Below are 24796 nucleotides of genomic sequence, written 5' to 3' on the forward strand. Positions count from 1 at the left end.
TGCCAGTCCAAGGTGGGAGGCATGTCAAGGGTATGTTCCCCTGAATATATGGGGGTTTGCCATGGAAGGATTTTTTCTCCATTTTTAATAACTTGACTTGCCAACAGACTGTCACCCTTAATCTCTGCCTCTGTGATAGCTGCCCATCATTTGTCAAGGATTTCACAAAATTATAGATGGCTCCCTGAATACCCAACCCCAAGAAAACCTTGGCTGTTGTGAAGTATCAGAGCTGTTCAGGGCGCTAGAGACAGGGTCAGTTCTTGCTGTGCCCTCGGAATGATGGAACTGGTACCCAACTGAGAGCCACTTGACGTGCGTGTTAGCTTTTCTCTCCTCCAAGTAAGACCTTGCCCTCCATGACATAAGTGAGGATGACAGTGGGCTTCTTCTTTGTTTCTCTTGATCCCCAGTCTCATCCAAGAAGTTAGTAAGACCATCATCATTATCATAATCAGGCACTTGTGAAAACCTATCCTGTAGCCCACCCCAAATCACATTCACTCCACAGTAAACATTCATTGATTTCCAGTTCCGTACCAGTTACTGTGCCAGGGGCTGAAGATGTCACCATTAGCAGTCCATTAACCTCCCTCAGTTGCTTGCACCAGGCAAAAAAATAGATGTTGCAATAGAGTGTCGTATAACACAGCAAGAATAGAAGGAGCCAAGACCCTCAGCCCAGCTTGAGGAAGGGGGTTTTCCACAGACCGTGGCCTGTTTGAACTGAATGCACACTGAATCTCATCTAATCGATAAGAGGGGGAGAGCTCCTCCACTCCTGGGCTGCATTAACCTGTGACCGCTGCATCGAACAGCAGGTCTGGAGACCTGTCATACTCTCTTCTGTAATCAAAGGGGTGGGAAGCAGTTTGTGACCCTTGGTACACAGCTTAAAGCATTCCGTATTTGTTATGCAAACCCATCTTCCTCCTGGATCGGCCTCAAGGTCTTGTGAGGGGAAATAGAAGAGGTTTCCAATGACTCTTTCTGGACCAGAACTGGCTGTACCACCCTCTCCAACAAAGTGTGCCAGACGCCCTATGTCTGCGGGCTGCTGGGCCCTGGCCTAGCCTGCGATGATGGTGATGCTGGGGCTCGATCCTCAGCCCTCTCTGAGTCTTTTCTCAGACTCGTTAACCATCCTTCAGGGCAAGGCTACAGAGTGCATTGTCCTCTCCCAAAACCCTGGTCATGATGCTCAATTTTCTCACCTATATATCCTGGATCCAGTGTTTGCTATACTCCTTTGTTATTCTCAAACACCTTTTTAAAGCTCACACTTATGCAATTACTGTGTGCAGAGCAAGATTAGGTTTCTGCTTCTCAACAAATTGAGTCACTCAGCCAAGGTGTTGTAGCAGAGGTGGTCTTGGAGCCCAGATACAGCTGAGTCCTGAGTCCAGCCTCAGCTGCCCGGGGGCCCTGCCCACAGCTCTCCAAACATGCTCCCCTCTTGTCTCCTACTCTCAGGACCTGTGGCGGGAGAGGAAGAAAGTTACCAAGATGAGTCAGGCAGCAGGGCTGTTGTTGTTGAGGTTGGCCAGCTGGTGGTGCCAAACTGCCTGGGGCCTAGGTCAGAGATGGGTACTTTGCTTCCTATCTCAGAGACGCTTTCGTTCCTGTTTCACCCATATAAAAAGATCAAAGTAAATCACCAATAGAAGGGAATTCTTTCATTAAATGACAATGGAAAAAATTGGTCTCTTTCAGTTTGATGAAATTCCCTACACAGAACATTTGAGCTTCAGATTCTCAGAATAACATTTGTAACATATAGAAATGATACGGCTCAAACATGTTTCTTGTCAGTCATTTGAAATCCCTTTTCTACCACTTGCCCTTAGGTTAGAGTTTATTTTCCTTTTTTTAACTAAATGGGAATGTGTTGCAAAGGCTCTGGGCTTGTGGACTGATCATCCTTGGTTCACTTGTCTATTGCAGCACTTAGATTGCGCTATAACTTTCTACTTACACTGCTGAAATGCTCAGGTTTGGAGGTCTTTGAAGGGAAGATGCTCTCATTTTCATCACATACAGTTGGCCCTAAGAAATCTTGGCCGAGAGAATGGCTGGGGAAACAGGAGCCATGTGAGAACCTGCTCTGTAGGATTCCACCACATCTCTGATGCTTTCTGGCAGGCCTGCGTGCTTGCAATGGAATAAACAGGAACCATTTGTGCCATTATGTGGCATGATGCACTGATCTGCAACTTCTAAACCTCAACACGAGAAAAGCCATTACCATCAGCTGCGTCTTCTCCGTGCAGTGGGACGCCTGCGGATCTGAAGGCACTCCTCCTGGGGACTGTGCCTTACAAGGTCACCCCTTCCCCTCTTTTCTTTCCACAGCGGTCACAGTCTGCGTTCTCACTCAGCAGAGAAGATGTCCTGAGGACCTCTTCACTGGAGGTTGCATCGAGGCAGCCAAGGGAGGAGGAGGCATTGCCCAGCTGGAAGAGCGTGGACAGGCCGGATGAGACAAGTAACTGTTCTGAGCAGCATGTGCTTGGTCTATGGGTTTCAAAAATGCTGTTGGGAGGCTTCTCGGCTGTCGTGTGGTTGCTCAGCCCTTCCTACTATCAGTCTGAGTGGGGGTGTGCCCATTTGGGACAGCTGGGCCACCAAGTCATGAGGTCTCTCACACAGCACACAATATATAATGTGGACATGTTTCCCACATGGGCAGTTTTCCTTCTGAGACCCGTGAGAGAATGGGCAAGTGTGTTCAGATCACTTGGCTACACAGCCCCCCTTTAGCTACGTGTTCTATGTGGACTAGGAGAAGGTGTCTTATTATATGTAGGCCAGGAACACCAATCCAACCTAGCAGGCATTCATTTCAGTATCCAAGATACCACAGCTAATGTGGTCCTCAAACATTTGCAGGGTTTTTCAACTACTCATGGCAATAAGTGTCTCCACACCATAAAAGTAAACAAATAACAACAAAGAAAGAGCATTTCAAAGTTCAGACTTAGAAACTAACAAATTTAGGGGGTATTATAAGCACTTCTAAAAGACACTCCATTTCACAAAACCGTTCCTACTATTATGAGCATTCCAAAAAAATTTGCAAAGGATCTTGGTTTTCAAAACATGATTTTGTGCATAAATTTCTCTAAACTAAGGCACCCATGTGTAATTTATCAGTTGCATAGAGACAAAAAACTTAGTTCAACAACATCACACACAGAAAAATGATTTCATACTTGGCTCAAAAATCCATGCATCTCTCAGGATGAAGATTTAAAATAAAAAATATAAAAGCACTTGTATGGAAAACTGCTGGTTTTTCTGAGGACTGCTCGGTCCTTGACATGCTAAAATGTCCAGGCCAACCCCAGAAGTCTTGAAAGATGTCTGATCTGTTTAGCAGGAAGCAGGTTATTCCCTGGGGGCGCCTCTCAGTCTCAGCAGAGCACAAATGTAGAACAGAGGAGGGGCAGAGGCAGAGGTCATCTTAGAAGGGTAACGTCAACTGGGCTATTTTCAGCAGTTCTGTTTATGCCTCAGGGGAAGGGTTGGCTCTGGAGCCTGTTGGTCCATGGTTGAGGTCAGCTGTAGGGGACACTGTGGGCTGAGTAAACCCACCTTCAGTCTTCAGTCTTGACAGTGCTTACAGCAAGTAATGCATGACCCCCCCAAACACATTTTCACTTCATAAACCTTGACTGAGCATCTGCCATATACACAACATGTGCTCATTGCTGGGAAATAAAGATCAGGGGACAGTTCCTGGTCTTGAGTTTCTAACTGTGACTTGTCTGCACAATCATGAAAGAGTGAGAATTTGGAGAAAGAAGAGGATGGAGGAGAGCAGGGTCCCAGAGGGTGTCCCAGGGCACAAAGGGAATATGGTACTGGAGCCCAGGCAGAGCTCTGAGAATTTCCCACAATGCAGCTTGATAACCAAGGTTTTCATGGGGTTGGGCATTTATGGAGCCATCCCTGCTTTTGCTGAGATAAAAACTGGCCAGCTTCTAGCTTTCCCAGAGCAACATGCAATCTGGAATTATAAAAGGCAGAAGAAGAGAGGAGCTGGTAATGGGCAGACCCCAGCCCACCATGTAGTGGGTGTTGGAGGAGGGCCCAGGACCACATCTACAACACAGCCAACCCTGGAGGCAGGCACAGAGTGGCATCACTAGGGCCTTCTCTCTTTGGCTTCCTCCCATGGCCCCAGGAGAGGCTGCAGACAGCTGGACTCATGTAGAGCCACACATCAAGTGCCCCATCTTCCCCTGCAGCCTGTGGGTGCCTGTGCTCACAAGCGAGTGGTCTTTACCAGCCCAGGATGGGTTGCAGAACCCCCAGGGGCTGGGGGTCCAGCAGTGAAGAAGAGGTGGCCCTGCCCTCAAGGAGCTCATGGTCAGGGGTGGGGGATGGGGGGCAGGAGAGACAACCACAAAAATAAGATATAGTTTAAGTGTTAAAAAAAAAAAAAGAAAGCTTTTTGGCAAAGCTCAGAGAACAGAGTAGCCAGCTCCTCAAAGAGAGAAGGCCAAGGGTGTGCCACTGAGAAGAAGCATCAGATTCAGAGCCCCAAAGATGGTCCTGAGGGCAGACTTAGCGACTAATTGTAACACCCCAAGGATACACCTTTCCCCTGAGAGTGAATGCTCCACTGATGGGGCAAGTCTGCACATTTGCATCATGTGGGTGTCTGTTTGGCTTACCCCAGAAATGGACCCTAATACAAAGATCCGAGAGACAGCAGAAGCAAGAAGAAGTACAATCCTGCAGCCTGTGGAACAAAAACCATATTCACAGAAAGATAGACAAGATGAAAAGGCAGAGGGCTATGTACCAGATGAAGGAACAAGATAAAACCCTAAAAAACAGCTAAATGAAGTGGAGATAGGCAACCTTCCAGAGAAAGAATTCAGAATAATGATAGTGAAGATGATCCAGGACCTCGGAAAAAGAATGGAGGCAAAGATCAACAAGATGCAAGAAATGTTTAACAAAGACCTAGAAGAATTAAAGAACAAACAAACAGAGATGAACAATACAATGACTGAAATGAAAACTACACTAGAAGGAATCAATAGCAGAATAACTGAGGCAGAAAAACGGATAGGTGACCTGGAAGACAGAACTGTGGAATTCACTGCTGCAGAACAGAATAAAGAAAAAAGAATGAAAAGCAATGAAGACAGCCTAAGAGACCTCTGGGACAACATTAAACGCAACAACATTCACATTTTAGGGGTCCCAGAAGGAGAAGAGAGAGTGAAAGGACTTGAGAAAATACTTGAAGAGATTATAGTTGAAAACTTCCCTAACATGGGAAAGGAAATAGCCACCCAAGTCCAGGAAGCGCAGAGAGTCCCATACAGGATAAACCCAAGGAGAAACACGCCAAGACACATAGTAGTCAAATTGACAAAAATTAAAGACAAAGAAAAATTATTGAAAGTGACAAGGGAAAAATGACAAATAACGTACAAGGGAACTCCCATAAGGTTAACAGCTGATTTCTCAGCAGAAACTCTACAAGCCAGAAGGGAGTGCCATGATATATTTAAAGTGATGAAAGGGAAGAACCTACAACCAAGATTACTCTAGCCGGCAAGGATCTCATTCAGATTTGACGGAGAAATCAAAAGCTTTACAGACAAGCAAAAGCTAAGAGAATTCAGCACCACCAAACCAGCTGTACAACAAATGCTAAAGGAGCTTCTCTAAGTGGGAAACACAAGAGAAGAAAAAGACCTACAAAAACAAATCCACAGCAATTAAGAAAATGGTAATAGGAACATACATATCGATAATTACCTTAAATGTGAAAGGATTAAGTGCTCCAACCAAAAGACACAGGCTCACTGAATGGATACAAAAACAAGACCCATATATATGTTGTCTACAAGAGACCCACTTCAGACCTAGGGACACATTCAGACTGAAAGTGAGGGGATGGAAAAAGATATTCCATGCAAATGGAAATCAAAAGAAAGCTGGAGTAGCAATATGCATATCAGATAAAATAGACTTCAAAATAAAGAATGTTACATGAGACAAGGAAGGACACTACATAATGGTCAAGAGATCAATCCAAGAAGAAGATATATCATAAATATATATGCACCCAACATAGGAGCACCTCAATACATAAGGCAACTGCTAACAGCTATAAAAGAGGAAATCGACAGTAACACAATAATAGTGGCGGACTTTAACACCTCACTTACACCAATGGACAGATCATCCAAAATGAAAATTAATAAGGAAACACAAGCTTTAAATGACACAATAGACCAGATGGATTTAATTGATATTTATAGGACATTCCATCCAAAAACAGCAGGTTACACTTTCTTCTCGAGTGCACATGGAACATTCTCTAGGATAGATCACATCTTGGGTCACAAATCAAGCCTCAGTAAATTTAAGAAAAACTGAAATCATATCAAGCATCTTTTCTGACCACAACGCTGTGAGATTAGAAATCAATTACAGGGAAAAAAAACGTAAACAACACAAACACATGGAGGCTAAACAATATGTTATTAAATAACCAAGAGATCACTGAAGAAATCAAAGATGAAATAAAAAAAATACCTAGAGACAAATTACAATGAAAACATGACGATCCAAAACCTATGGGATTCAGCAAAAGCAGTTCTAAGAGGGAAGTTTATAGCAATACAAGCCTACACAAGAAACAAGAAAAATTTCAAATAAACAATCTAACCTTACACCAAAAGGAACTAGAGAAAGAAGAACAAACAAAACCCAAAGTTAGTAGAAGGAAAGAAATCATAAAGATCAGAGCAGAAATAAATGAAATAGAAACAAAGAAAACAATAGCAAAGATCAATAAAACTAAAAGCTGGTTCTTTGAGAAGATAAACAAAATTGACAAACCATTAGCCAGACTATCAAGAAAAAGAGGGAGAGGACTCAAATCAATAAAATTAGAAATGAAAAAGGAGAAGTTACAACAGACACCTCAGAAATACAAAGCATCCTAAGAGACTACCACAAGCAACTCTATGTCAATAAAATGGACAACCTGGAAGAAATGGACAAATTCTTAGAAAGGTATAAACTTCCAAGACTGAACCAGGAAGAAATAGAAAATATGAACAGACCAATCACAAGAAATGAGCTTGAAACTGATTTAAAATCTTCCAACAAACAAAAGTCCAGGACCAGATGGCTTCACAGGTGAATTCTATCAAACGTTTAGAAAAGAGCTAACACCCATCCTTCTCAAACTCTTCCAAGAAATTGCAGAGGAAGGAAAACTCCCAAGCTCATTCTATGAGGCCACCATCACCCTGATACCAAAACCAGACAAAGATACTACAAAAAAAGAAAATTGAAGACCAATATCACCGATGAATATAGAAGCAAAAATCCTCAACAAAATACTAGCAATCAGAATCCAACAACACATTAAAAGGATCATACACCATGATCAAGTGGGATTTATCCCAGGGATGCAAGTATTCTTCAATATATGCAAATCAATGTGATACACCATATTAACAGAAGAATAAAAACCATATGATCATCTCAATAGATGCAGAAAAAGCTTTTGGCAAAATTCAACACCCATTTATGATAAAAAAAAAAACTCCCCAGAAAGTGGGCATAGAGGGAACCTACCTCAACATAATAAAGGCCATTAAAAAAAAAAAAGATCTGAGGGCCTATAGTTTATTTGGAGGTGAACCTGGAACCACAGGGCAGAGAGTAGGGATATGATACAGGGAAGGGAAAATAGGCAACAAATGACTTGTTATGAAGCAGGGTACAACAATGGGTGACGAACTTGCCCCACTGGGGAACTCTAAGAGTTCCAATGGGCAAGGGAGTTGGGGTACTTATCCCCTAGCTCCCCAGTCATTGGTCAGGGCTGCTCCCAGGAGGTGGTGATTCCATCCTGCCTCAGGGCAGCCAGCACAGACTCTGGTAACCAGAGAAAGCCTTAGGAAAAGCAAGATTGCTGCTCACTGGCCATTACTAGCTGCATCTGAGAGAGAGCCTGAGCATTTCTGGAGAAACCCTGATGGGCCCTTTAGTCACTGCCTTCTGCAGTACCTGACTGTCGATCTTGGGGCATGGCACTGGGGAAGACGCCAACAAAATAGAGCCCTTTTTCCCAGAAGACCTACTATTATCACAGGTAGAGCCCATAACATGTCCAAGGTAATAATACCCTGGTTAGCCTCTTTTGAATGTTCACACAGTCAGTGGAAACAGTGTTGTTGTAGTACTGAAGAGGAACTATAGGGTACAGACGTAGGGTATAAACATATCTGTCTTCTATACGCATGTACAAGGAGTACACAGGTGCTGATTCAGTCAGGTGTTAAATAATAATGGTATAATTCAATTCAATAGATGGAGGATAAAAATAGTTGGGGGCCCTCATTGTAGTAGGCACTGTGATGGATGCTTCACATATGTTGTCTCATAAAAACCCTCTGACAGCCCGGGAGGGTCACACTGTCCCCACCGACAGGCTCAGAGATGCTCTCTGACCAAGGTCACCTGCTAGTAATGGCCAGGACTGGGGCTCAGCCCTGGCTCTGCCTGAATTCAAAGTTCTTGTTCTTTGCCCTGCCCTACAGTGGCCTCATTTATAGGCAAGGGGGAAAGAGCTGTTAAGAATCCATCTTTTGCTCTGAGCAGGTATGTGTAATACACTTTATGAGCTTCACCTCATTTCATCCTCTCAGCAGCCCAGAGAAGTATTAGCTGTGCCCTTTTCACCAACCAGAGACCCAAGCTCGGAGACTCACACTGCAGCTAAGTGGCTGAGCGTGCTCTCTGCCCTGGCCCCCTGACTTCCCAGCCTCTGCTCTTTCCTCTGCACGAGCTGGCTTTGGGACAGTGCAGGCCAAAGAGATGACTGGGACCCAGACCCTGCCGCAGGGCCCTTGTCATCGGGGAGGAGGGCCCAGCCCTGTGCGTGATCAGCCAGAACCCAAGTTGGATCATGGAATGAACCAGTCTGTCACAGCAACTCAGGGAAGGAGGAGGCCACATATGGGCAGGGAGACCAGAAAGTGCTCTAGGAAGAGGGGCACAGGGGAGGTCTTTGCAGGGCCCCTTGTTCTAAGGCGGTAACAGCCCCTCTCTGATTTCTCTCTCCCTCCTGCCTGCAGATGTGGCCCCAGTTTTGCAGAGCCCTGATGGGAACTGGATGGCCCTGAAGGATAGGGCTCTGCCCCCAACCCGCCTGCTGGCCAAACCTAAGAGTGGCACATTTCAGGCCCTGGAGGCGGCCTCCAGCGTGGCGTCCGCCTACGATGAGATGGGCTCTGACAGCGAGGAGGACTTTGACTGGAAGGAGGCCTTGAGCACGCTGTGCCCACAGCCCCAGAGCCTGCCCAGGAACCCCCAGCCTCAGCCCATGCAAGCCCAGGGCTCAAACCAAGGCCCCTCCGCCTACTCTGGGCTCTCCCCCAACCCCGAGGCCATGTGCTCTGACTCAGAAACCTCCTCGGCAGGCTCTTCCCGGGAAGCTGGGCACCGGGCCGGGCTGACCTGGTTGCAGAGGAAGACCCCCAGGAATCCCTCAGCCGAGAAGATGCGCCTACAGGGAGAGCTAGACGTGAACTTCAACCCCCAGGCAGCCAGCAGGGAGACCTCAGACAGCAGCGAGCCTGAGGAGGCCCCCCACCCTGCAGATCGGAGGGCCAGGAGGTGGAGAAGGGCCCGGGTGGGCTCGGAGGAGCCAAGCAAGGAATTATCTTCCCCCAGCGGCCATCCCCCGGAGCTGGACACACATCAGGTAATAAAGCTGGGTGCGTGCAAGCACACAATTTTTCAGTAGGCTGTGCCCTCCTCCAAGCAGGAGTGGTGTGGAGAGTCCCGGGTTCAGAATCCATAGAACCGGATTCTCATCTTGGTTTTGCTGCTCAGTCACAACTCTTGGAGGCTCCATGCCCTCCTCTCTGGAGATGAAAGCTTAGAGTTCAAAGTGGGTTTGCAAAGTGTGGCCCCCAGACCAGCAGCCACAGCAGCACCTGGAAACTTGTTAGAAATGCAGATCCTCAGGCCCTGCCCCAGAGCTGCTGAATCAGAAATTCTGGGGATGGTGCCCAGGCATCTCTGTTATAACAAGCTCTCTTGGTGCTTCTTCTGTGCATTAAAGTCTGATGGCCACTGGTGTGGGGTTAAGGCTATGGGGTTTAGAGTCAGCCTGCTCGAGTTCAAATCCAGCTGTGTGACCTTGGACAAGGCATCTTTTTAGGTCTCAGTTTCCTCATCTGTCAAATGGGGATAATATTAGAACCCACTTCAAAGAATGGTTGTGATGAGTGAATAAGATAACTTTATAAAGAGCTGTCCTAGAACACAGCACAAGGGCACAGTCAGTATTGTTTCAATGTGATAATTCAGGGCCCAGTTTACTAACATTCTGTGACTTTTAGTCCCCGTCACAAGCCTCCTTGGAAGCCTCAGTGCCGCCTCCCTCACGGTTTACCTCATGAACCACCTTAGAGAATCTGATTAAAGCTATAGAATCTCTCCCTAGAAAAATGGACCTGTACATACAAACACACACACACACACACACACTTTGCTTACAATTTCAGGTAGTTCATGGACCCCCAACCAGATTAATTTTATATTCTGTGAATAAACCCTGCTCATGCCCAGCTCTATGCCTGTGATCATGCTGTGTCCTCGCCCTCACCTCTTCCTGGTTGTGATCACCATGAACTGAATATTGAACTTTGTGATGCCGACTCTGGCCTTCCCATAGCAGTATTTTCTAAACTCAAAAAGGACACATGTAGCCTGGAAAGTTTAAATGCCTAAAAGCAATGGATTGCACTATTTGAAACTGTGACCCTTATGGAAGATCTAGTTATGTTGCCTCTGCTTTCTGTAGGCACATCATCAGAGCTACTTGCATTACTATCAACTTGACTTTTTAGGCTCCTAGAGAAACCACACCCACTTTCTGAATGTCATTGCATCTCCCATAGTACCCAGCTACCGTGCCTTGCATTCTTAGTTTGGGTTCCACCAAAAACAGGTCTGGAGTTTAGGATTTGGATGTAGGTTTATGAGAGAGGCGATCCCAGGAAACCCAAGAATGAAACAGGAAAATGAGAAAAGCCAATGAAGATACAATATAGGCAACTGGGGCTCCATCCCACCAGGGACCCGCTGAGAAGTCATGTGGATCACAGCTCAGAATTCTCCTACTAGAAGATGGGGAAGAGTTACCTAGTCTCCCAACTCCCACTGGTAGAGAGAGGTCCCACCCAGGGTGGGCATAAACTCCATACACAGCCAGGTTTGCATGGACGGTGCCTGAGAAATCCCTCAGATGGAAAAGAAGAGAGAGAGCCGGGTCTGAGCTGGGAAACTATCAGTGAGCCACAGATCGTCCCCTGTGGCTGCAGGCAACTCATGTAGGTCTGGGGGATACAGCCTGGGACATCACCAGCCTCTGCTACAGTGACCTTCTATGAATTGTCAGCCAGATCCCTGATCCTGGGGCTCTCATTAAGACAGTCATGAAAAAAAAAAAATTAAAATAAAAAGACAGTCGTGTACTCAGAGGTCCTCAGGTCACAGAATTTAGCATCAGTGCTGCCTGACCTGCTAATATGTTGCCTAGAATTTTGGTCCAAGCTCTCATTTTCTCCTCTGTAAAATAAGATCATTAAAAATCTGCCATGTGAGATTGTTGTGATCATAAAAGAGAAATACAAAATTCTGTTCAACTGTGAATCATTATCACCTAGCTCAAGTGGAGACTGTTTTCCAGGGACTCTGGGTGACGCTTCAAGGGATATTCTTGAGAGTTGTCTGCATGATTCACTGGCAGGTATAAAATGCCACCTATCCACCATAACTAGGTGCCTGAAGCTTCCTATTTATTCTGAGGTGGCTTGTAAATTGTCTTCTGCTGTTAATCCTTGCAAGGCGTCAACAGGGAGAAGGCAAGGGCCAGCAGAAACGATCCAGAAAGTCTGCTGTCTGCCTCCTCGGCAGTGTCCTTTCCCTACCACTAGGTGGCGATGGCGTTGCACTTCTGGGGACTTCAAAACCCTGGCCCTCCTCGTCCTCCCTTCTATTTAGTTTACTAGGGCAGTTCTCGACACCCCACCCCCCCCAAAAAAAGTGTATATATATACTATTTGCATACTTATATGTTACATAAATAAGTGAATATAAAAATTATTAAAACATACCGATATAGTCTCCTTTGAGCACAACCCTAAACCCCTGCCATCTCTCCCCAAATGACTACATTTGTATTTGTGTACCACACATGTATAGCACATTTAGAAATATAGTTCTGTAAATGCATCTGTGTTTTAGCAAAATCGGCATCCTACTCCCCATATTCTTCCACCTCTTTCTCCTAACAGTATGTGATGGAAAAGTCAGAGCACACAGACCTCTGCACAGTACCTGCAAAAGATTGCATCGTGGCGGTCTTCAGCAGGGAGTGTGGGAGTGGGAGCAAGCCGTCCAGGGTGCAAGCAGTAAGGGTGCATTGTCTGATGAGAATTTTAAAACAATAATAAATCCAATCAAAGTCAGTCTTTTTAATTATCACCTTGCACCAGGCACGGACAATTCTAAGCAATGCTAATGATAAGAGAACTTTATCAGTGTTGCTCCAAATATCGCGCCCAACCTCCTTGGTTCTTCACTGTTCCAAGGTGGGGAGGAATCCACAATCAATAGTTCCCATAATGATGGATATTCAAGTCTTTTTCAATGCTTGATGTTATAAACAATACTGCAGAAAATATTATTGTGCAAAGCTCTTTATACAAGTACAGGAGTAGAATTTCTGAGTTGAGGCATAGATGGATCTTTAATTTTAATGAGCACTTGCCAAATTAAACTCCCAAAACTTCACAGCAGTCTACATAGCCATGCACTGTAGAGCACATTTTCTCATATTGTCAACAATACTCAGTGTTGTCAGTCTGTTAAACTGTTGCCAACTTTATGTGAGAAAAAAATATATTTCTTTTTAGTTAACATAGTTACTACTAAGATTGAGCATTTTTTCCTATATTTACAGCTATTCGCATTTTTCCTTCTGTGAAAGACACATTTATATGTTTCTTCTATTACTTCGTCAGACCAATTGTCTTTTTCTCCTTGATTTTTAGGAATTAGTTTTATTTTCTAATTATACTGTAGATGTTAGTTCTTTGATGGTTACACACTGAAGATACTCTCCCGTTGTCTATCACTTTCACCTTAACTTTATTTACGTATACATTACATGCAAAAATTTTTGTTGCTAATAATTTATCAATTATTTTCTTCATTTCCTTTAAATTTTGTACCTTGTTTGAGAAGGTTTTAACTCTCCAAGGTTATTAGAATATTCTCCTATTTTTCCCTAATATTTGTAGTCTTGTATTTTACATTTAGCTCTTTATCTATCTGTACTTTACTTTGGGGGACGATATGAGGTAAGATCTAACCTTCTTTTTTTTCAAATTAAATATCTGTCATCAAATCATTATTAAATAATTCATCCTATATCTGCTATGAGCAGTTTTCTAAATCACGGAAGCCATATTAGAATCATAAACCCATTCCTTAAAAGATGCTGCTCCTAGAGAAGCAAGAAGAACTACAATCCTGCAGCCTGTGGAACAAAAACAACATTCACAGAAAGATAGACAAGATGAAAAGGCAGAGACCTATGTACCAGATGAAGGAACAAGATAAAACCCCAGAAAAAAACCTAAATGAAGTGGAGATAGGAAACCTTCCAGAAAAAGAATTCAGAATAATGATAGTGAAGATGATCCAGGACCTTGGAAAAAGAACGGAGGCAAAGATCAACAAGATGCAAGAAATGTTTAACAAAGACCTAGAAGAATTAAAGAACAAACAAACAGAGATGAAAAATACTGATGAAATAACTGAAATGAAAACTACATTACAAGGAATCAATAGCAGAATAGCTGAGGCAGAAGAACGGATAAGTGACCTGGAAGACAGAATGTGGGAATTCACTGCTGCAGAACAGAATAAAGAAAAAAGAATGAAAAGAAATGAAGACAGCCTAAGAGACCTCTGGGACAACATTAAATGCAACAACATTCGCATTATAGGGGTCCCAGAAGCAGAAGAGAGAGAGAAGGGACCAGAGAAAATATTTGAAGAGATTATACTCGAAAATTTCCCTAACATGGGAAAGGAAATAGCCACCCAAGTCCAGGAAGCGCAGAGAGTCCCATACAGGATAAACCCATGGAGAAATACACCAAGACACATAGTAATCAAATTGACAAAAATTAAAGACAAAGAAAAATTATTAAAAGCAGCAAGGGAAAAATGACAAATAACATACAAGGGAACTCCCATAAGGTTAACAGCTGATTTCTCAGAAGAAACTCTACAAGCCAGAAGGGAGTGCCATGATATACTTAAAGTGATGAAAGGGAAGAACCTACAACCAAGATTATTCTACCCGGCAAGGATCTCATTTAGATTCGACAGAGAAATCAAAACCGTTACAGACAAGCAAAAGCTAAGAGAATTCAGCACCACCAAACCAGCTCTACAACAAATGCTAAAGGAACTTCTCTAAGTGAGAAACACAAGAGAAGAAATGGACCTACAAAAACAAACCCAAAACAATTAAGAAAATAGTCATGGGAACATACATATCGATAATTACCTTAAACATGAATGGATTAACTACTCCACCCAAAAGACACAGGCTTGCTGAATGGATACAAAAACAAGACCCATATATATGCTGTCTACAAGAGACCCACTTCAGACCTAGGGACACATTCAGACTGAAAGTGAGGGGATGGAAAAAGATATTCCATGCAAGTGGAAATCAAAAGAAAGCTGGAGTAGCAATACTCATATCAGATAAAATAGACTTCAAAATAAAGAATGCTACATGAGACAAGGAAGGACTCTACATAATTATCAAGAGATCAATCCAAGAAGAAGATATAACAATTATAAATATATATGCACCCAACATAGGAGCACCTCAATACATAAGGCAAATGCTAACAGCTATAAAATAGGAAATTGACAGTAACACAATAATAGTGGCGGACTTTAACACCTCACTTACACCAATGGACAGATCATCCAAAATGAAAATAAATAAACAGAAGCTTTAAATGACACAATAGAGCAGACAGATTTAATTGATATTTATAGGACGTTCCATCCAAAAACAGCAGATTACACTTTCTTCTCAAGTGCGCACAGGACATTCTCCAGGATAGATCACACCTTGGGTCACAAATCAAGCCTCAGTAAATTTAAGAAAATTGAAATCATATCAAGCATCTTTTCGGACCACAAAACTATGAAATTAGAAATCAATTACAGGGAAAGAAACATAAAAAACACAAACACATGGAGGCTAAACAATACGTTACTAAATAACCAAGAGACCACTGAAGAACTCAAAGAGGAAATAAAAAAATACCTACAGACAAATTACAGTGAAAACACGATGATCCAAAACGTATGGGATGCAGCAAAAGCACTTCTAAGAGGGAAGTTTATAGCAATACAAGCCTACACAAGAAACAAGAAAAATCTCAAATAAACAATCTAACCTTACACCAAAAGGAACTAGAGAAAGAAGAACAAACAAAACCCAAAGTTAGTAGAAGGAAAGAAATCATAAAGATCAGAGCAGAAATAAATGAAATAGAAACAAAGAAAACAATAGCAAAGATCAATAAAACTAAAAGCTGGTTCTTTGAGAAGATAAACAAAATTGATAAACCATTAGCCAGACTCATCAAGAAAAAGAGGGAGAGGACTCAAATCCATAAAATTAGAAATGAAAAAGGAGAAGTTACAAAGGACACCGCAGAAATACAAAGCATCGTAAGAGACTACCACAAGCAACTCTATGCCAATATAATAGACAACCGGGAAGATACGGACAAATTCTTAGAAATGTATAAGCTTCCAAGACTGAACCAGGAAGAAAGAGCAAATATGAACAGACCAATCACAAGTAATGAAATTGAAACTGTGATTTAAAATCTTCCAGGGCTTCCCTGGTGGCACAGTGGTTGAGAATCTGCCTGCCAATGCAGGGAACACGGGCTCTAGCCCTGGTTTGGGAAGATCCCACATGCCACGCAACTAGGCCCATGAGTCAAAACTACTGAGCCTGTGTGTCTGGAGCCTGTACTCCGCAACAAGAGAGGCCACGATAGTGAGAGGCCCATGCATCGTGATGAAGAGTGGCCCCCGCTTGCCGCAACTAGAGAAAGCCCTCGCATAGAAATGAAGACCCAAAACAGCCAAAAATAAACAAATAAATTTAAAACGGAAAAAAAAAATCTTCCAACAAACAAAAGTCCAGGACCAGATGGCTTCACAGGTGAATTCTATCAAACATTTACAGAAGAGCTAATACCCATCCTTCTCAAACTCTTCCAAAAAATTGCAGAGGAAGGAAAACTCCCAAACTCATTCTATGAGGCCACCATCACCCTGATACACAAACCAGACAAAGATACTATAAAAAAAGAAAATTATAGACCAATATCACTGATGAATATGGATGCAAAAATCCTCAACAAAATACTACAGAATCCAACAACACATTAAAAGGATCATACACCATGATCAAGTGGGATTTATCCCAGGGATGCAAGGATTCTTCAATATATGCAAATCAATCAATGTGATACACCATATTAACAAACTGAAGAATAAAAACCATATGATCATCTCAATAGATTCAGAAAAAGCTTTTGACAAAATTCAACACCCATTTATGATAAAAACTCTCCAGAATGTAGGCACAGAGGGAAACTACCTCAACATAATAAGGGCCATATACGACAAACCCACAGAAAACATCATTCTCAATGGTGAAAAACTGAAAGCATTTCCTTTAAGATCAGGAACAAGAAAGGGATGTCCACTCTCACCACTACTATTCAACATAGTTTTGGAAGTCCTAGCCATGGCAAGCAGAGAAGAAAAAGAAATAAAAGGAATACAAATTGTAAAAGAAGAAGTAAAACTGCCACTGTTCGCAGATGACATGATACTATACATAGAGAATCCTAAAGATGCCACCAGAAAACTACTAGAGCTAATCAATGAATTTGGTAAAGTTGCAGAATACAAAATTAATGCACAGAAGTCTCTTGCATTCCTGTATACTAATGATGAAAAATCTGAAAGAGAAATTAAGGAAACACTCCCATTTACCGTTGCAACAAAAAGAATAAAATACCTAGGAATAAACCTACCTACGGAGACAAAAGACCTGTATGCAGAAAACTATAAGACACTGATGAAAGAAATTAAAGATAATACGAACAGATGGAGAGATATACCATGTTCTTGGATTGGAAGAATCAATATTGTGAAAATGACCATACTACCCAAAGCGATCTACAGATTCAGTGCAATCCCTATCAAATTATCAATGGCATTTTTTACAGAACTAGAACAAAAAATCTTAAAATTTGTATGGAAACACAGAAGACTCCGAATAGCCAAAGCAGTCTTGAGGGGAAAAAAACGGAGCTGGAGGAATCAGACTTCCTAATTTCAGACTATATTATAAAGCTACAGTAATCAAGACAATATGGTACTGGCACATAAACAGAAACATAGATCAATGAAACAGGATAGAAAGTCCAGAGATAAACCCACACACCTATGGTCAACTAATCTATGACAAAGGAGGCAAGGATATACAATGGAGAAAAGACAGTGTCTTCAATAAGTGGTTCTGGGAAAACTGGACATGTACATGTAAAAGAATGAGATTAGAACACTACCTAACACTATAAACAAAAATAAACTCAAAATGGATTAAAGACCTAAATGTAAGACCAGACATTATAAAACTCTTAGAGGAAAACATAGGAAGAACACTCTTGGACATAAATCACAGCAAGATCTTTTTGATCTACCTCCTAGAGTAATGGAAATAAAAACAAAAATAAACAAATGGGACCTAATGAAACTCCAAAGCTTTTGCACAGCAAAGGAAACCATAAACAAGACGACAAGACAACCCTCAGAATGGGAGAAAATATTTGCAAACGAATCAATGGACAAAGGATTAATCTCCAAAATATACAAACAGCTCATGCAGCTCAGTATTAAAAAAACAAACAACCCAATCCAAAAATGGGCAGAAGACCTAAATAGACATTTCTCCAAAGAAGACATACAGATGGCCAAGAAGCACATGAAAAGCTGCTCAACATCACTAATTATTAGAGAAATGCAAATCAAAGCTACAATGAGGTATCACCTCACACCAGTTCGAATGGGCATTATCAGAAAATCTACAAACAGCAAATGCTGGAGAGGGTGTGGAGAAAAGGGAACCCTCTTGCACTGTTGGTGGAAATGTAAATTGATACAGCCACTATGGAGAACAGTATGGAGGTTCCTTAAAAAACTAAAAATAGAATTACCATATGATCCAGCAATCCCACTACTGGGCATATACCCAGAGAAAAACATAATTCAAAAAGACACATGCACCCCAGTGTTCATTGCAGCACTATTTACAATAGCCAGGTCATGGAAGCAACCTAAATGCCCACTGACAGACGAATGGATAAAGAAGATGTGGTACATATATACAATGGGATATTACTCAGCCATAAAAAGGAACAAAATTGGGTCATTTGTAGAGACGTGGATGTATCTGGAGACTGTCATACATAGTGAAGGAAGTCAGAAAGAGAAAAACAAATATCGTATATTAACGCATATATGTGGATCCTAGAAAAATGGTACAGATGAGCCGGTTTGCAGGGCAGAAATTGAGACACACATGTAGAGAACAAACGTATGGACACCAAGGGAGGAAAGCTGTGGGGTGGGGGGCGGTGGGGGGGTGGTGTGATGAATTGGGCAATTGGGATTGACATGTATACAATGAGGTGTATAAAATTGATGACTAATAAGAACCTGCTGTATAAAAAAGTAAATAAAATAAAATTTAAAAATTTAAAAATAAAAATAAAATAAAATAAAAAAGATGCTGCTCCTTGACCTGAGATCCAAGAGAAATTTATCTCATGGGTCCTTGTGGAGAGAATGCAGAATACAGCACCCTCCACAATAAACTGCTTCAAACGAACACACACTTTGGAGGCTGCTTCTCACAGTGTCCCTCAGTGTGGACCAATACATCACTCTGGGGACAACTCAGTCGGGTCAGGTCTACGAGGGGCCAAAATACTCTGACCTCTGCTGGTCCAGGTTGCTCCAGGATTAAGTTGTAGGATCTGTAGAGGAGTGGATGGCTGCTTCCCCAGGCCCTGGCTCATGAGTGCTGTGCAGCTCTGAATTCAAAGGGATGCACCTGACAAGTGCCTGCAAGACCATGCATGCTGGGGGTAGTATGGCAACACCCCCAGGCCCATGAACACTGAGGGACCTGACGGGTCCACCCACCTCGGAGCTGTGTCAAGAGAACGCTCCCAAGTAAGCCCTTAAATCTTCTCAAATGGTGTTTGAATTTCCTCCAGTACACAGACCAAAGGGTGACAGTCCCCACCTCCCCATCCCCAATTCTTCACCATTGATTTTCATATCTTTTTAGGTGTGGAAACTTCCTTTAAATGAAAACTTAAAGAGCCTCTCTGAGACAAGGCTCCCGTCCCCCCATTCCTCTCACTCCCACCTCCACAGCAGCCTAAGCAAGTACAGATCATAACCTTCAAACAGTTTAGAGCAAGTATGACCAAATACCCCCTCGACAGCAGAAAAATCTTGAGTCAAGTATCTGTCAAGTGATTCCCCTTATTGGTGAGAATTGCTGGGTGTGCCCTCTAAGACAAGCCGGTTGCAGAGAACAGGTCTAGAAAACAATGAGACATTTGCTGTATAACAGTGTTTCTTAAACATTCTTGTGTCATAGGCCCTTTTGAGAACCTGATGAATTATTAAGTCTTCTCCCCAGTCGGGGGAGAAATGTGCATAAACACAAGCGCTCAGAGCTTTACACTTTTAAACAGGACTCTGTTGGATATTAAGGATCATCCACCAAAAATACTGACTTTTGTTTTGCTATAGTTAACTTATAGCCCTACTTTGGGCAGATATCAAATAGAGGGGCTACCTGACAGTTAAAGCTTTTACTTACTTCTGGCAGTAAAACCATGTTCATTCCATGAGGCAAATGTTGAGCTCTCTATATGGCAGGGACTTGAACCCAGTCCACTCACAACAGATAGCAAGTCATTTACAATGAAAAGAAGGGAATCTGGAACACCCCTCAGCCCCGCTACCCCAGCCTCTACTCTGAAGGTCATCATGTGATTGTTCAGGAGACTCTTCCTGCCCCTTCTGAGATTCTGACTCTCACGCCTGCATTATGGTCCAGGTTCTGAATCATCATCAAAATCCAAGGATCATGTAACTTAGTCTACACCCAATGCCAATCCAGAGTCAAAGAAAAAAACAAAGATGAAATCCACTGTTAATGCTGCTCCCTTCCTAAAGGATTTTTCCACAAAGTAATAGGCCAACTGTGGTCAGTATGAAAATAACTGTGTCTTAAATGCCTGTTCCTCATGTAAATATTGACCTGAGAAGTCCAGGTTAATGATTTTCCAGATATTTTATATGATTGCCATAATTCTAGGGAATAAATGGCTGCTGTTTCAACAAATGGCATAGTTAATTCTGCCAGATAGGAGATTATAAAGGGAAAACAGACTAGGGGCAGAGCCAATCCGTCAGAGGGATTTGGGTTCTGGGAGAGGGAGATGTGACCCGGATTTGATTAAGGTTTTGTTTATTTTGAAATCAATTTTTTAATATGAAGGACTCAGAGAACAGCTTGGAATTCACACCAGGACAACTGACCTGTAATTATAAAAGCTAAAATTAAGGCTTCCAGGTGACACCCAGGTGCTAAGTTCCCATAACCTCCTTCATCAAATTCATCCCCAAGATCCGGGCCCCATATCTGCCTTCTGTGCAGCTCCACTGACCCAACTCAGACCCTTCCAGGTAGAGTTCTTCTTGAGGCAGGAAGATTATAATATTATAATATTAAATTTGATAAAATTCCAGGTTCCATCTTCCCATTTCCACCCTGTTAAGTTGACCAAGGATTTGATGTATATTTTGATATGTATGACTGTTCTTATCACACCAGTTATTTTTTTTTTAATGCCTTATTCACCAGAGTACAGCATGTGAATAAATCTAGTTTTAGGTTAACAGCAATACACTGGGAGAGGACACACCTCTATCTTAAGGCACCAGAGACGAACTTTTTCGAGTCCTCGGAAGAAACAGGTCAACAGTGGAGTCAGCCAGCCCCAAGTCTCATTCTGCTCTTCTTGGATTCGGGATAAATATGCCAAGGGATTTGCAAGTAAAACTATGTACATTTGTCACGTACAGTGCCTCCAGGGTTAGTTAACCTGTTGGGGCTTTTCTCTGAAGTTGACTAAAATGATATCTAAAAGCAAGCTTCAGAAATTCTGATTTTTTAGGTCAGGTTCAGTATCTTTCACCACAGGGGCTGGGGAGAGCCACCAGGACACCAGGATATATTCAATGAAGGCTGACATGTAACATCTGAGAGCAATTCTTCAGCAGGGCTCTTTTTAAAAAGATGGAGAAAACCCAGAGCCTCCCACCTCCCCCTCAAATGACCTGGCAGTTGAAAGCCAGGCTCTAGGAAAAAGTGTTGCTAGGACTGCAGTTGTTTACACATTGACATTGCTCCCTTCAAATGTGCGGAGAATTTTGATGAGGATGATGATAAGGCTGAGTAGGAGAAAAACTGCTTTGAATTAAAGCAGGCAGGATTTCAAGGTCTATAAAGACAGACCACTAGGGCGACTGAAGGTAAGGACACTCCTCTGAGACTGTGGCTCTGCTAACTGTTCTCCTTCCAAGGAGCATGGTTTACTTTGGAGCTTCTAGCCTCATCTTAGAATAATGCAAAGAGCTTGGCCTTCAGGGTCAGGCCATCATCAGCTCAGCCATGCACTAGCCACCTGACCTTGGACAGCCTACTCACCCTCAGTGTCTTTGTGGATACAGAGGGAACGAGTGAGACCCTTGAAGGAGGTTCTGTGTGCCTCACCGAGGGCAGTGCTCACCCACATGGCTGTGCTCAGCTGCGAGAACTGTCCAGTTCTCACATACCCATTGCCTCCCTTTATTTCCATCTCTTTGTTTCTCAATCTTGAAAATTCACAGATTACACAAGAATTTTTCAGAGGATATCTAGTTTGAGAACAGCTGCATTCAAATTTAAATACTGTCAAGGTAAGAAATCTTTAGCACCACCAGAGGCATAAATGCAAACAAAGGAATGGCGATCCATGGCAGCACTCAGCTGTAAGGTGGTTGCCCTGGTAATCCAGAATGTGTGTGTTTTTTTTTTTTAGGTTATCAGTGAAATGAAAACCAAAATTTAAAAATTAGTATAAAGAACTTGCAGACCACCGAGAATAGATTATAAGTCTCTTGCTTAAGAAAATGTACTAGCTTATCTTAATGAGTATTCCGTCATCAGGTGTTTAAAATTTTACATCTTTATTTAGCCAGAATATCCATGTTCCACACACTAAAAGGAAGTGTGCAAAGAAAAGGCAACATTTTGATCTTCCATAACTGCCTTAAATTTCCTCATCAGCCACCGCATTCTTAAGAGCCGGGAATGTAAGCCAGGCAACCCAAGGAACATTTAGCCTCTTGCAATTTAATCAACTATCTGTTTAAAACTGTATTTTTTAAAGTAAATAACCAGTCGTCCAACCCCTCCACTTTCCCTACCTTCGCTGTCTTGGGGGTGGGGAGGGGGGCTTCTGGCGTCCTCTTAGAGCTGAGCAGTGTCCTCTGGGTCCCTGCAGGTCTCTCAGTGATGGGGCCCCTGTTCATTAAGTCATCCCCCTCCTGCTACCCGCCCAGCATCCCCCACCAGTGTCTAAGGCTCCCTCTCCTGTGTGCTCAGTCAGAACCCAGGATCTCTCCCTCAGGCCCCAGCTCGGCTCTCACTTTCATCCGCTTCCCACACGCTGTCCAGCCCCAGGGCAGCTAGCTCATTTCCACTGTAGGGAGCCCCTGGGTGCTCACTTTCGAGCCACACCAAAGATCTTCCATGAGCCAGCTTCTGGATGCCCTTGGGGCCACCCAGGAGCCTGGGAGACATTTGACAGATAAAGCTCAGTTCCTTAGGTGGATGCTTAACCCTCTGCAGTCTGACCCAGGCCTGTTTTCTCCATACCCGCAAGTTCCCCACTCTCTCCACTTCTGAGCCTTATTCCTCTAACTATACTGAGCAGTTTCATACACCCTGGGTCTTAGTGATCCTGCTGTTTCCTCATCAAGAATGCTTGTCCCCATGTCTACATATTAAAATGCTCCTCACCTCTCAAGAACCTGCTCAGAGACCATTCTTCCCATGGAGCTGCCCCAAGTCCTCAGACCAAGGGACTCCTCCTTCTCAGGCATAATGGGGGCATTACTCACCTCTCACAAGGCCCTCATCATGATTCTTACTCAGGGCCAGAAAAAAAAATTATCATTTCCAAGGAACTCTTTTTCTTTTATCAATCCAGTGATTTTTTTTTCATTTCTGTCATCTGTCTTCTAATCACTTTTATATAGACAGCTCCCTTTAGCATTTGTCCAATTACAAACTGTATCAACAAATTTGGTGCACAAACATCATAAAGAATCTGCCACACATCTTTTTAGCAGACAGGATGGTCTAGATTCTTGTTGCAAAATATGTGTGATGAAGCCCTTCTTGTTGAATGACTAACTGAATGAAAATACCATCTTTTCTCTTATCCTGATAAATACGTTGTTTACTCATCGATTCTTGGGTTGAGAAAATTCACCTAGGACACTGTCATCTGAAGATTCTTAGTCTGGGATTTTACTTATACAATCAATTCCATCATCATCGTTAGAGTCTGGGGAGCTGCTCTTCTCTTTAACTTCATCTTCCGAGTCATCTAATTGTGAAATGTTCTCTGTCTGTTTTATTCCTTTGCCATTATGAAAAATTTTGAATTCTCAAGCATATACAATGAGCTAAAAGCAGACTCAAAATGGTGATGATTTATTCTGATGTTGAATCATCCTTCTAGGTAATTCCATTCTTCTGTTTTATTATTCTAGTCTCTTTTTAGCATAATTGGAAATATTTGATGAGTAATGATGAAAGATAATTCCCAGGATGATGAAACAGCAAAATATTTCAAAAGATAAGGAAAATGAGATCATAGAAATCCCTCCATGTATCTTAGATTTATAAAAGCATCCAATGAACCCAGATAGTAATTGCAAAATAGAATGAGTTTTATTTACAAAATTAGTACATTTTCTCTTTGTTCGTTGGGAGTCCTTCAAGAAAGAATAAAAGCCATGAAATATCAAGCATTATAAATAGATAGAACAACTTAAAGAGGAAACTCAAAAACTAATACTGGGGAGATTGGTTCAGGATGGTGGAGTAGAAGGACATGTGCTCACTCCCTCTTGCGAGAGCATCAGAATCACAACTAACTGCTGAACAATTATCTACAGGAAGACACTGGAACTCACCAAAAAAGATACCCCACATCCAAAGACAAAGGAGAAGATGCAGAGAGATGGTAGGAGGGGCACAATCACAATAAAATCAAATCCCATAACTGCTGCGTGTGTGACTCACAAACTGGAGAACAATTATACCACAGAAGTCCTCCCACTGGAGTGAAGGTTCTGAGCCCCACGTCAGGCTTCCCAACCTGGGGGTCTGAAAGCAGGAGGAGGAATTCCCAGAGAATCAAACTTTGAATGCTAGCAGGATTTGATTGCAGGACTTTGAAAGGACTGG

At 42.6% G+C, this 24796-nt stretch overlaps 1 protein-coding gene across 1 annotated transcript in view; it reads left to right on the forward strand.

Annotated features, from left to right (window-relative positions):
• MYRIP (myosin VIIA and Rab interacting protein) overlaps positions 1–24796 on the forward strand; it is a gene marked incomplete at both ends in the record, with an annotated part of 178689 nt that overhangs the window by 112127 nt on the left and 41766 nt on the right. Inside the window, 2 exons of the mRNA XM_079713826.1 lie at positions 2353–2485; positions 9123–9751. Of these exons, the coding sequence (XP_079569952.1) occupies positions 2353–2485; positions 9123–9751 (762 nt within the window). The remainder of the gene's footprint in view (positions 1–2352; positions 2486–9122; positions 9752–24796) is intronic.

Source organism: Hyperoodon ampullatus (assembly GCF_949752795.1).
Source record: "Hyperoodon ampullatus genome assembly, chromosome: 10".
NCBI lineage: Eukaryota > Metazoa > Chordata > Mammalia > Artiodactyla > Ziphiidae > Hyperoodon > Hyperoodon ampullatus.